The 12,688-nt window shown below is 47.7% G+C and overlaps 1 protein-coding gene and 1 long non-coding RNA gene across 3 annotated transcripts in view; one reads left to right on the forward strand and one right to left on the reverse strand.

Moving 5' to 3' along the window:
* The window catches only part of STAB2 (stabilin 2), a 171,593-nt gene that overhangs the window by 70,344 nt on the left and 88,561 nt on the right, over positions 1-12,688 (forward strand). For both annotated transcript variants that reach the window (XM_058308640.2, XM_058308641.2), the window contains exons 23-26: positions 2,154-2,334; positions 4,101-4,194; positions 6,760-6,918; positions 12,359-12,454. In XM_058308640.2, coding sequence (XP_058164623.1) covers positions 2,154-2,334; positions 4,101-4,194; positions 6,760-6,918; positions 12,359-12,454 — 530 coding nt within the window. The remainder of the gene's footprint in view (positions 1-2,153; positions 2,335-4,100; positions 4,195-6,759; positions 6,919-12,358; positions 12,455-12,688) is intronic.
* Positions 334-4,348, reverse strand: LOC131280644 (uncharacterized). Its single transcript, XR_009188329.2, has 4 exons — positions 3,444-4,348; positions 2,690-2,761; positions 1,728-1,834; positions 334-1,477 (listed from the first exon to the last, which is right to left on the reverse strand). It is a non-coding gene; the product is annotated as an uncharacterized lncRNA (long non-coding RNA).

The raw sequence follows: 12,688 nt of genomic DNA on the forward strand, positions 1-12,688 counted from the left end.
GTGGACGGGATGGGACGGGCCTGGTGTCTGAGGACCCCTCCACCATCATCCCGGGCAATTCATAAAGAGTGGTTCTCAAACCTTGGGTCCCGGCCAGCAGAGATCCTCATTTAGTAGGCTTGGAGAATTTGCATTTCTATCAAGTTCCCGGGTAACGCTGATACTGCTGGTCCTGAGACCCACACTTTGAGAAACCCTCTCTTAAGGTTTCGCCACGTACCTGAAGCAATAGTAGGTTCTAGTAGGTTCTGTATCAAGGAGCAGACTTGCTCCCTACCTTTCAAGCCCTCCCCTTCTGTCAGCATCTCTATTTGCAAGATGCTCAACCTCATACATCTCCAAGCATGCCTTTATTCATCTGTAAAATATCATTTATAATAGTAACTAGCTCATAGCACTGGCACAGTCATCCATGGGAAGCACTTGTCTTAGAAAAATGCCCAGCATATGCTATGCACTACAAACATTAGCTACCATTATTTTATTATTGTCATCACGGTTATTCTAAGTTCAATGGCATAAAATGTCAGGATGCTTGTAGAACATGTAGAAAGTTCCACAACAATAGACACTGACAAATGCCATTATATATTCATCAAAAATTCATGTCCCTTAAAATGACATGCGTATATTTAAATATATGTGTATATGTTCAGATATATATATTTGTAATTTAACATTAGAACTTAACAATAGAGTGAAATGAATGGGTAAGTGCTTGCTGTGTGGAGTCAGACCAGCTTGGAGTTAAATCCCCACTCTGCTATTTATTGGCTGTGTGACCTCAGAAAAGGTCTCGCACTGAGCTTCTACTTCCCCATCTATAAAATGGAGATAATATTGTACCTATGTCATAGCTTGTTAACCTATGGATTAAATTAGACCATAAATTAACACTTTTGGCACTGAGTAAACCTGGCAAGGAGTTGATAAAAGAAGCCATTCTTAATAATTACTGACGCCACACATTCATTACAAAATGCCCAGCCCTTCCGTCTGTTACTGTGTTTGATCTTCATAGATGGGCAGAAAACCATAGTTAGAGATCCTGAATCTTATTCCCATGTTCTTTTTTTTTTACCAAATAAGGCTTCTGGGGGGAGAAAAGGGGATGACAATGTTGGTATTTTTTGCCCACCATCTCACACAGGAGCCTTCTTTTCTTTCTTGGGTCATATTCCTGGCAAACTAAGACCTGAATTACTGAAGTTTTTTTAAAGTCTTTTTTGTTTTAAATCAAGCTGTGATTTTTTCTCACTCCCCTCACTTGTCTTTCTCTTCTCTTTCCTGGACATTGGCTCCAAGCACCCACACTAATTCCTCACTCATCAGTCCCTTCTGGGGCAAAATTTCAGATTTCTTCTTGCCTGGTTGCATTTCAAATCTTTGACACCCTTCTGATGATCCTCTGTGTCCATCTTTTCACTCCCCCAGGCAGAGGAGCCTGAGTCTGATGAGCTGGCTCATGTTAGAAAACCTATCGGAAAAAAAAAAAATAGAATACCTATCATCAAAAGCAAAGGACTCAGCTAATGTTAAAGTAATCACAGGGATGTGGATATGCTGGTTTCATAATCTTCTACTGTAATTACATACAGTCACTAATAGAAATGGACTTCGAAAGCCTGGGCTTAACTCCCTGCTTTGAAACTTAGCAGCCAACTGCTTCACCTCTCTGGGCCTCAGTTTCCTCATCTGGAAAAGGGGGGGGTATTAAAAGTACCTACCTCCTGGGGTTGTGGTGATATTAATAAAGTAGCTCATCTTGGAGACTGACTCAGTCCCTAGCACAAAGTCAGTGCCCAGGTCCTGGCCTCTAGTTCTCACTGGTTTGCTGGAACAAAGAGTGAAAAACAAAGATACGAGCTACATATCGGGGTAGGCGTGCAGAAATCATTGTTGCTGAATGCCTTGCAAAAGGGGATGCATTTCCAGGCTAAACCCTCTAGCCAAAAAGTAATTGAAAATTGGGTTCCTTGGCCTCTTTTACACCCTCCCTGCCCACCCTCACCCTTCGCCTCCTAGAAATAGCAGCCAGAAACTCCCCCTGCCTTGGCCCCAGTTCTGCTCACACTGGAGTGAGGACGGGACCCGGGGAAGTGGTCCCACTGCCCAGCTTGCCCTCTAAGGCCTGAATGTCCCTTCTCTTTCAGAATGTCCGTGTGTTCACGGGACGTGTGACAACAGGATAGACAGCGACGGGGCCTGCCTCTCCGGCACTTGCAGAGAGGGCTCTGCCGGAAAATTCTGCGACAAGCAGACCTCAGCCTGTGGGCCCTACATGCAGTTCTGCCATATTCACGCCACGTGTGAACACAGCAATGGGACAGCAAGGTAGGCCTGTGAGGGCCACGGCCTTTAACAGCCTGCAGCCAAACCTCTATCTAACCTCTTGGTAAACTAAGGCCTATTCTCACCAGCTGGCAGTGTGGCTCTTGCAGGGAAAAACCTCCAACGGAGCTGGGGTCAAAGTGCAGCAATTTCTGCTTTGAAACTTGCCAGCTGTGTGACCATGGGCAAGTTACTTAACTTCTCTGAACCTTGCTTTCGTCATCAGGACAAGAAAGATGATGTTACCTACCTTGCCTGGCAGTTGTGGAGATTAGAATAAGTGATAGAAAAGCATCCAACACTGGGACTAGAACATAATAAAATTTTAGTCACAGATATATTAATTACTATTACTTACATAAAGGAAATGAAGGTTTTTTGACCAACTTTCCAAATGCCTTTACTTCCAAAGGGTGTTAACAGCAGCTCCCTGTTAAGGGAAATTGGGTCTGTGGTCAGTGGATCACCATTGTTTCCTTAATACAGTCTAACATAAGCTGTGGGTTTGGGGGATGGGGGATGGGGGACGGGGGGCGGGGGGCGGGGGACGGGGGGCGGGGGGCGGGTGTGATAAAATGTTCCTCCCTGGGAATATCTGGCTCAAAGGCAATAATCACCCGCAACATCCTGGGTGATGCAGAGCATATCTGGAATTCTTGGACCCAGTTTTCATATCACTTAATTTGTATTTACGTGGTGGTTTACTTGTTTATGACCTCTCTCCCCCACTAGAATATAGGCTGCGTGAGGCCAGAGACTATGTCTGTTTTGGGTTTTTTTCCACACTTGGACGATGGAAATATATCTTCCTGTGGAGGTAGGGTCTATCTCAGTTCATAAAGCAAAACTCCCATATACACCAAATTGCAAATAACCCTGAAAAACTCTTAAATCACCCACAAAGGACTAGAGATGTGGGTCTGTATATACTATAGAGCCGACAGTTCCAAACTGACAGATCACCCTGTTTCTTCATTTGGGCACCAGGTAGAGTATTTGGTTCCTATAGGAGCCTGGGTCAATGAAAAAGTATGGTTTTCATTTTTGCGAAACACACGCACCTGAATTTACCTGCTATTACAATGAATCCCCATGGGGTCCCAAGCACCTACCAGGGGGGCTGTCAATTAAAAATGCGTTGAACAGAGGAATGAATGAATGGTCCTGCATCTCCTCATCACAGTGTCAGGACAGATCATTTCATCGGGAGCGGGTCCGGGAGGGTGATGGGTCAGGAAATCACGCGGGGCAGGAAAGAGGCCCTTGAGAGGTGTTCTGTCGGGAAAAGAGAACACCTGAGGGACCAACGAACGGAAAGGGGCGAGGATCTCACCTGAGCACCATTTTCAAGTATTTTCAGGGCTGTCGGGAGCTCTGAGAGGGGAGGGCTGCTCCCTGCTCAACCAGGAGCAGAAACTAGCGATAAGCAAGAGGCTATCAGGAGGCAGTCTAGTCCAACAAGGGCCGATGCGCCGCCCTGTCTGAGCCGTAGGGGCGCCTAGTGCCCTCCAAATGCTCCAGGTGCATTTGCACATTCACTTTTCAGGTAGCTTTGGGTGGGAGGGTTCTTAGAGGAGGAGGCAAAGCCCCCCAGAAGTTAAGGCACGTGCCCACGCTCAGCGGGCTGCCGAGAGGTGGGCCTGGGCCCTGGCCCCCCTTCAGCCAGCTGAGACCCCGGCCGTGGACTGGCTTCCTCCTACCGGCCTGGCCCTCTCCGGGGCTCCCGGTGCTTCTATTCCGTGGCTGATTCCGTGCGTTCTTCTTCACAGCTGCATCTGCAAAGCAGGATATGAAGGAGACGGAGTCCTCTGCTCGGAGATGGACCCTTGCACGGGCTCAACCCCAGGGGTCTGCAGCCCCAATGTGAGTGTTGGTCTTTTCTGAGGAGATCCTGGGGAGCTGCGTTCCGAGAGGCAGCGCTGACCCCTTTTCCTGTGCTTGAGGCTCTTGTGTGTGACTCTTGCCCAGGGGACTCGTTTTAAAGCTGGCTGCTGGGGCCTGTGTGAGCCTCCACTCCCTAAGACCAGATGTGCAGGGAGCTCTGGGTTCTTCAAAGCTCAGCCTGAGAATCAGATATTGAGAATCCTCCCACCAGCCCAAGGAAGCAGAGCTTCTTATCCCCATCTTACTCATTAGGAAACAGGCTCAGGGACTTGCCCGAAGTTCTGTTGTTAGGGAGGTCGCCAGAACCCACCCCTGCCTCGAATATCACCATCCCACCAGCAGCAAGCCCCCCTCGGCTCCTTCATCCTTTAGCACTTACTAACTGGTCTCCCTGCTTCCTCTCTTACCCTCTGTACGTTGTCCAAACTACAGCCAGAGAGGCTTGAAGTGAAGCAGGTCATGTTTCCCCATGCGCCAACCCCTTCAGCAACTCCCTTGGCTGAAATCTAGACTTACCTGCCTTCCCCCTGCCCGGTAGGTAAGGCCCACCCACCTCAGACAGCCCCATCTGAACAGTTTCTTTTGTACCTGTCTCTCCCCCTCCTGCTGTGATTGTCCTCAGAGGGTCCTGGAGCTAGGAGAGGGGTCAGGAGCTTGGGCCCTGGCATTAAATAGACCTGGGTTCATGCTTCTTTGAAGCTGTGTGGCCTTGGGCAAGTTACTTGGCTACTCTGAGCCTGAGTTTTCTTATCTGTAAAACAGATAAAGCCACTGCCCTGCAGCAGCCTCATCTACAGTAGCCTGTGGGTGCTGGGAAAGGGGAAGCAAGGGCGAGCGGTAACTCAGTCCCCTGGTGGCGGGGGCAGCCTGGGCAGGGACACTGCTGCGAGTGACCTGCAGTGGTGGGACAGTAGCCCGCACCAGCCATGCCGAATAAAAGCAAAAAGGAGAAAGATTCACCAAAAGCAGGGAAAAGCAGGAAAAGTGCAAGAGAAGGACAAGACAGTAGAATCGGAGTGCCACTGTCTAAGAGCTGGAACACAGAGCTTGAATTTACCACTGAAAAATACTGAAATGTTGGGCCCTGCCCTACCTCGTCAGAAGGAAGCCAGAGGCAGCGTGGCGCAGCAAGCACGCGCCTGGCAGCTCGCTGGTTGAATTATTTTGCAGGAATGCAAATAGAGACACTTCAGTCCGTGTGAGCTTTGAACTGACCCTTTCTCTGTTATCGTTGGCTTTTCCCTCTTAGTCTTCATCTTGCTTCCTCACCTCTAGTTCCACCCACTTACCAAATAGGATTGACTCATGCAGGTGAATTAAACCATTGTGCACAGCTTTTTTCTCGCCTGTCAATGTTCCTCTTAATTTGGATATTTCAACCTGAGCAATTCAAATAGGCTTGATATTCCCATGCTGCTTTCCCAAACATTCTTAACACCACATCCCCACATGCTCAGATTTTCCTATGAACTCACCTCCATTCAGTTACAAAGTTCGGGGCTTCAGAGCCTCGAAGAAAAGAGGTGGACAATCTGAGTTTGTGCAGGGCAGAATAGCCAGAAGGTTTGGAAAACACAAAAGAATTTTACCTGAGAGTTGACTTAATACACCGCTTCAAGGGTGAAGATAGTTCATGTATTACCATCTGGACTGCTGTTGTCCAGCCTCTCAGAACACCAGGGAGCAGTTGGCCGACACGGCTGAACGCTTCTTGGTTGGAAACGTGGGAGCGTCTGGTGGCCTGGGTTTTTTAGTCAGGAAGCTGAAGTCCTGGAGTAGAAGACACTGGAGGAGAGAGTGGCGTAGCGGAAAGCAGTTCAGGCTGGTCGTTAGAAAATAAGAATGCCCGTTCCTGTTTTGCCATAAATCGTCACCACACGCAGGGGCCTTAACTTCTGTGGCCTTGTTCGCTCATCTCTAAAACGACTTGTCGAGCTTGAGATTTGGCCGTGTTTAACCACATGGGATAGGTTAGCCATGCCCCTCTTGAAAGGAAGTTCCCTGCAACACGTATGGCAGATTATATCTTTCAATGTTGCTAAACACTGTTAAAGGTTAAAGCTGCTGCCGTCTGACCTTTACCTTTTTCCGGAAAATTCCATACCTTGGCTAAAGTATATTGGTACATTTTTCTTTTTTTCCCTTTCAAATAGAAAGTTTAATTTTGCTTGTTGCTTATCCACATATGTCCTGGGGCGGGGGCGGGGAGGGGAAGGACAAAACCCCTATTAGAGGTAACACCTATACCTCGCTCAGGATGATTATTTACACCTGCAAAACATCAAGAATAGTCCCTGGCTCAATAAATGGCCTGAGGACATTAGGCGTGGTGGTCAGTAGCTGGCCAACTCCAAGAAGTTTCTTCTCTTTAAAAATCATCTGATCTTTTTTATTGCTCTTAATGCAAGTATGTTTCAATCATTTCCAATGCCCTCAATGCAAACCTGTGTTTCAAAAATATACCTCTGGATATCCCTTTTACTTTTGGAATCATGTGGTTGAACTGAGATTTCAGAGGTCGTGCTCTTTCTTTACCCCCCACAGGCAGAATGCATCAAAACTGGCTCAGGGAACCACACGTGTGTGTGCCAGCAGGGATGGACAGGGAATGGAAGAGACTGCTCAGAGATCAACAACTGCCTGCTGCCCAGCACTGGCGGCTGTCACAGCAATGCAACCTGCTTGTATGTAGGCCCAGGGCAGGTAGGTTTGACATGGTGGAGGGCAGAGAGGAAGCAGGCTTCCTGCAGTGGTTTTCGTTTTCCCCTAGACACAGAAGCACTTTGGCTAGAACTTACTGATGCTTTTTTCTGATTTATTGCAATGAGAATGGATTAATTGCCACCACAAACCTATGATGTGGAAACTATAACATTATCTCATCTTATAGAAGAGGAAACAGAGGCATAGGAAGGCTAAGCAATTTGTCCAAATCACACAGAATATAAATCATAGTGTGAGTTGCATGCCCAGACAGTCCGACTCCAGAACTGCCCTCTTTGTCACCACCCTGGACTTGCATTTCTGGAGCACTCTGTAGTTTTTCAATCACTTTCATGAATACTTAATCCTTATTAAATGGAGAGTAAGCACAGAAAGTGAGGGATTACTCAGCTCCAGGGGAGGTGATTAAGGCTAGACTAGGACTGTGGCCGGCGGGTGTAAGGAAGGGGACTCTGATAAGGGCCCCACTCCCCACCCATCCCTAGCTGCTTCCACCTCTTCCTAAAGGTGGGACAAACGGGTGTATTCCAACATGGCTAAGGAGGTCAGAGCCGTGGAAGACAGGAACCAAGATTTGGCATCGCCCCCTTTCTTTTGAATTTTAACGCAACTTCTCACTTTTATGTTTTAAGGCTGAGCTCTTTTTTTTTTTTAAGAAAAACCACCAAATTCTTTTCTGCTGTCCAAGAAATTTATTTCTTCCTATTTGCGATAATCACTGTTTGCAATTATGGCCTAACCATGCTCGCCCACGTTATTTCCCAGCCTCCATCCCAACTCTTTTGGTTCTTGGACCTCTTATTTCTGTGCAATATTCATAATCAGAGAGCCACAGGTCTTGAAAGAAACTCGAGAGTCCAGCTAACGCCTTCCTTTCCTTTGGGGACCAATTAGCACAGACAAATGGGTATCTTGCCTGTTTTAAAGATATCAGAGAATGAAGTCCCCAGCGCCTCCCCCTTCAGCTCTACACAACAGTCACACTGGTTCCTTCATCCACTGCTTCAGGAACAAATGACCGAGCATCTGTCCCCTGGGGCCATCGCGGGGCTGGGCACTCAGACAGACCTGCAGGATGTCCAGCCTTAGGTCGCTGGGCATGGCGGAGCCTCTCGGGGTTCTTAACGACCAAAGGAAACCTTCCAAAGGCCATCCCACGGCGAGTTAGAGGGAGGGCCAGACAGTGTGGGGCTGCCGGGCTGAGACCAGGGCCCAACAGCACCCGGCCCACATCTTACCCCTGACGACTGATCAGAGAAGGAGGCAACGCCCCCACCAAGAGCCTCAGGGCTTAAGTAGGTTTAGATACAACTGGGGGTTAACACCGTAGGTGTCTCTCAGGGAGTCGGTAATGGGGTAGGGAGGGAAGGTATCTGCATCGGAGAAAAACTTTTTTGATTATAAAAGAAAACTCAACTCAACCTGGCTTAAAACAAAAAGCCTGTGTGGTTTGGCTTTAGGTAAGGTGTGCCGTGGTGCCCAAAGAGCAGCATAAGGGTCTGTCTGGTGCCCGGTTTCTTCTCAAGCTCCTGGAGTGAGGAGTGGCCTCCAGCAGCTTCAGGCTTTCAGCATCGCCGTCCTCAGGCAGACTAGAGCAAGTCTTCTGGTGACTGCCACCCGGACCTAGGACTTGTTCTCTTTCGACGGCTCACACCGAGGCCAAGTCCATCCCCGAGTCGGGCTCTGCGGCCCAGGGCATGGAGTACCGTGAAAAGCGCAGGCCTGAGTCCTGCGCCCCGTGCTAAGGTGGAGGAATCAGCCACGCTCCGTCAGGTGCGCTAGGAAAGGGGGCTGGCGGTGTCCCCAAAGCCACATGAGGTTTCCCGAAGGAGAGAGAACAGATGCTGGGCAGACAAAATAAAACAGGCGTGCACGTATTCACTCATTCACTCACACACCCGACACTTCTCAGGGGCCTCCTCTGGTCAGCCGCTGGCCTTGGTGGGGGGAATACGAGATCACCAAGACCAGCAGCCTCTGCCAGCCCAGCAGCAACAGTCTTCCACAGACCACTGACAAGTAAACATAGGTCACTGGCGTCGAGCACATGCTGTGACATCATGGCAAGGAGCCCCGAGGTGGGCTTGCTTCACAGCACCGGGGGCTGCTTTCCTGTTGTCCTCCTGATTTCTCTTGACAGCAGAGCCTGCTGGTGGGCCTGCGGTGAGTTAGCTCCAAATTGTGACCCCCCGGGTCATAAACTTGCTCGCCATAGTCTCGTGTCTCATGAAGCATTTGACAAATAATTGCATTAGTTCTTTTTTTTTTGTCTTTTTTTTTTCGATGTTACATTCAAAAAATATGAGGTCCCCATATACCCTCCATCCCCTCACCCCACTCCTCCCCCCATAAAAACAATCTCCTCCATCATCATGAGACATTCATTGCACTTGGTGAATACATTTCTGAGCACCGCTGTACCCCATGGTCAATGGTCCAAACCATAGCCCACACTCTCCCACAGTCCACCCAGTGGGCCATGGGAGGACATACAATGTCTGGTAACTGTCCCTGCAGGGACAACTCCAAGTCCCCAAAACGCCCCTATATCACATCTCTTCCTCCCACTCCCTACCCTCAGCAGCCACCATGGCCACTTTCTCCACACCAATGCCACATTTTCTTCGATTATTAATCATAATAGTTCATGAATAGAATATCGGTAAGTCTACTCTAATCCGTACTCTATTCCTCCATCCTGTGGACCTTAGAATAGTAGTTGTGTGTGAGTTGCCAGGTAGGATCCATCCTCTCTCTGCTGTGTCTTCCTTTCTGCGGACAAACATGAAATCATCCTGCTGGGGCAGATGGAGGAAGGGGAGGGTCTTTTTAGCGCTGCCTATTGCATAAGAGGTAGAAGAGGCTGTATATGGGGTTGCCCTCAGCTGTTAGGGCTGGCTTGAAAACTTTTCAGGCATTATAAATAGACACCCCCTAATTGCCATGAATATTTCTTTAAAAAGGCACACCATGTTTGGGTCAATATGCCAGGAGGTTGTCAGTCTGGGGTGCAGGGAGGTGTCAACCCCATAGCAGGTGGAGAAGATCAAACACCCTTGGTCGTAAGGCCCTGCTCTACCACGCACAGACTGTGATCTTGGATGAGACACTTGACCTCCATGAGCCACAGTCTCCCTAATTGTGTACAAAGGCTGATGGCAGCTTCAAATGATGATGACAGATAGGAGAATATGTTACATACTGTAAAATAATGTTCAAATGATAAAACTACTGTAACATAGCTGTCTCACTATGTTTATTTTAAATAAAGTATTCCAGTTGCTGAAAAGAGCATTCTTCCCCAAGGTGGCAAGGATTCAGGGCCCTGGTTATCCTCTCCTTGCCCCTCAGTCAGTCTTAAGCCTTTGGAATGACCAAAGTCAACCTCACCTGGCCATGTGATACTTACATAATGAGGATTCCAGTTGTTCAGAGGAGGGGGAAGGGCTGGGAATGTTCTGGGAAGTAGGACTTGACTGGACCTTGTATTTTTTTCAGGCAGTACTGGTGATTGAACCCAGAACCTCATACATAAGAAGCAGGTGCTCAACCACTGAGCCACATCTGCTCCCAAAAGCCAATATTTTAAGCCCACATGGGCTGAATAAGGGAAGAGGTTTCTTCTTTCTCATCCACCCTCTCATATTTTCATTCAACAAACAGGTACCAGGCAAGGCACTGGAATGCAAAATAAGATGTACTCTCTCCCCTTCAAGGGCTCATAGGCTCATGGGGAAGAAAGACAAATTAACAAATTATTTTAAGACTCTGTCAGGTGGAATAGATTGAGGGGTGTGGGGCTCATGAGGTGCTCTGAAAACACAGAAGCAGCCCTTCCCTCTGTCTCCTATGCATCCCTAAAGCTGTGCCCTCCATGCTTTTTTGATCACACCCCTATCAGTAGAACATTGTCAAGCACACAATCCCATATATATATTTTTTTACTGTGATTCTGTAGATGGTAGGCCATACCTGTATATGAGATACGCCTTTACCTTGTAAAGTACACATAGGAAATAATGTTTATGCTTTTCAAGATAAAAACACCTTCACTGAAGTTCTTCATTTCTTCCCCCTACCTAATGGCTTGCCCTCTGTCACCTCCGGGGTGCATGGACCCAAATGCATCTGCTTTCCCACCTCTGTAAATTCTCCTGACATTTCCTCAGCTGGAAGGGCCTCCCCGTTCCTCCTTGCCCTCTCTCAAGGTCCAGCCAAGTCCCACCTCCCAGAACATTCTCAGCCCTTCCCCCTCCTCTAAACAGCTGTAATCCTCCCTACCTAAGTATCACATGTGTTGGTTAACCCACATGACTTATAATGTCTCTTGTTTCTCAGTATTAAGATTGAGCCCTTCTTAATTTTTACGTATCTATGCTCTGTCTTCCTCTAAATTGAAAGCAGCTTAAAGGCTTATTGCTGGTTCCTTAAGTCAGCCAATCCATACCTGCTTTTCTACTGATTGGAGAGGTTCATCTACCTTAAATTATATTTCAAGTTCAAAATAATGCATGATAATGGAAGAAATCTGGGGGTAGAAAGGAGGGAAAATTTAAATGGCTCTCACATTGCCCCTACAATCACCATTTGTGAGCTGGTGTATTTTTTCCTTCTGAACTTTTTTATGCACGCATTTGGTTCCCCGCCCTCCCCTTTACAGTATTGCAATCAACTATACAGTTTTGATGTTTCCTCTGCACTTAACACAAACATTTCCTCCACTTTATTACACAACCCATCCTCCCATCATTATCAAGCTTACTAGCTGCATGATCAGGGCTGTCGCTGCTTCAGTGGTGTAGCCTGTGATTGGCACTAAGTGGCCAGCCGATGGAGTGAGTGGGGACTGAAATCCAGCCTGGACCCTGCTCACCAAGGCACACACCCAGGGGCAGACCTCAATCTTCCAGAGGAAGGGGCGTTTCTTTGATTGCATGAAGGTGCCATCCACCCACCGAGCCATGTACTCACAGGTTGTCCATGGAGTCGGTGACTTACTCAATTCACCTGCTCAGAGAGGATTGCACAAAGTGCCGCATAAGCCAGCAGTGGCTCTGTGTATGGTTCTCCCCGGAGGGGACACACTGTGTTCCTTTAGCCTCCCCCACTTAGACAGAAGGACCAATGTTTGCAATGTGATGCTCATGAGAGTCCTGGTGCTCTCTGAGACTATCTCCATATGGTCCTTCTTTGGCAGTGAATTCAGAAAAGAAAAAACATACCAGATTGGAAAACATAATGTGCAATGTGGGGGCCACGGGCTCTGAAATCTCAAGTGTAACAACCCAAAACCATTGGCCCTGTTCTCAGAGAGGGCCAGCTGGCTGTGGGGGCATAGTTCATTTTTCAGCACCCAATAAGGGAGGGAAGATGCAAATTTTTTCAATAACCCCCTTTGATTATCTTCTTGGAATTGTAGAACGAGTGTGAGTGCAAAAAAGGATTCCGAGGCAATGGGATTGACTGTCAACCAATAAGTTCATGCTTGGAACACCCTGGGAAATGTCATCCATGGGTGAGTTACTTGGTGGTTTTTGTTTTTGTTTTGTTTTCTCACTGAATGAAAAATTGTTTGAGATAGAAAATAGGTTATATCACTTCTTGTCTGAGCCAAGTAATAGGCAAATCTCTTGTAACCCCCCAGGGGGGAGGAGTCCCCAACAGAATGTGAGTGATCATTGGAACTTTCATGCCATTCCAAAGCTTAGAAGAACTTTGGTTCTTCTAAGAAGAACCAAAATACAGGATG

Source organism: Dasypus novemcinctus, chromosome 12, assembly GCF_030445035.2.
Source record: "Dasypus novemcinctus isolate mDasNov1 chromosome 12, mDasNov1.1.hap2, whole genome shotgun sequence".
NCBI lineage: Eukaryota > Metazoa > Chordata > Mammalia > Cingulata > Dasypodidae > Dasypus > Dasypus novemcinctus.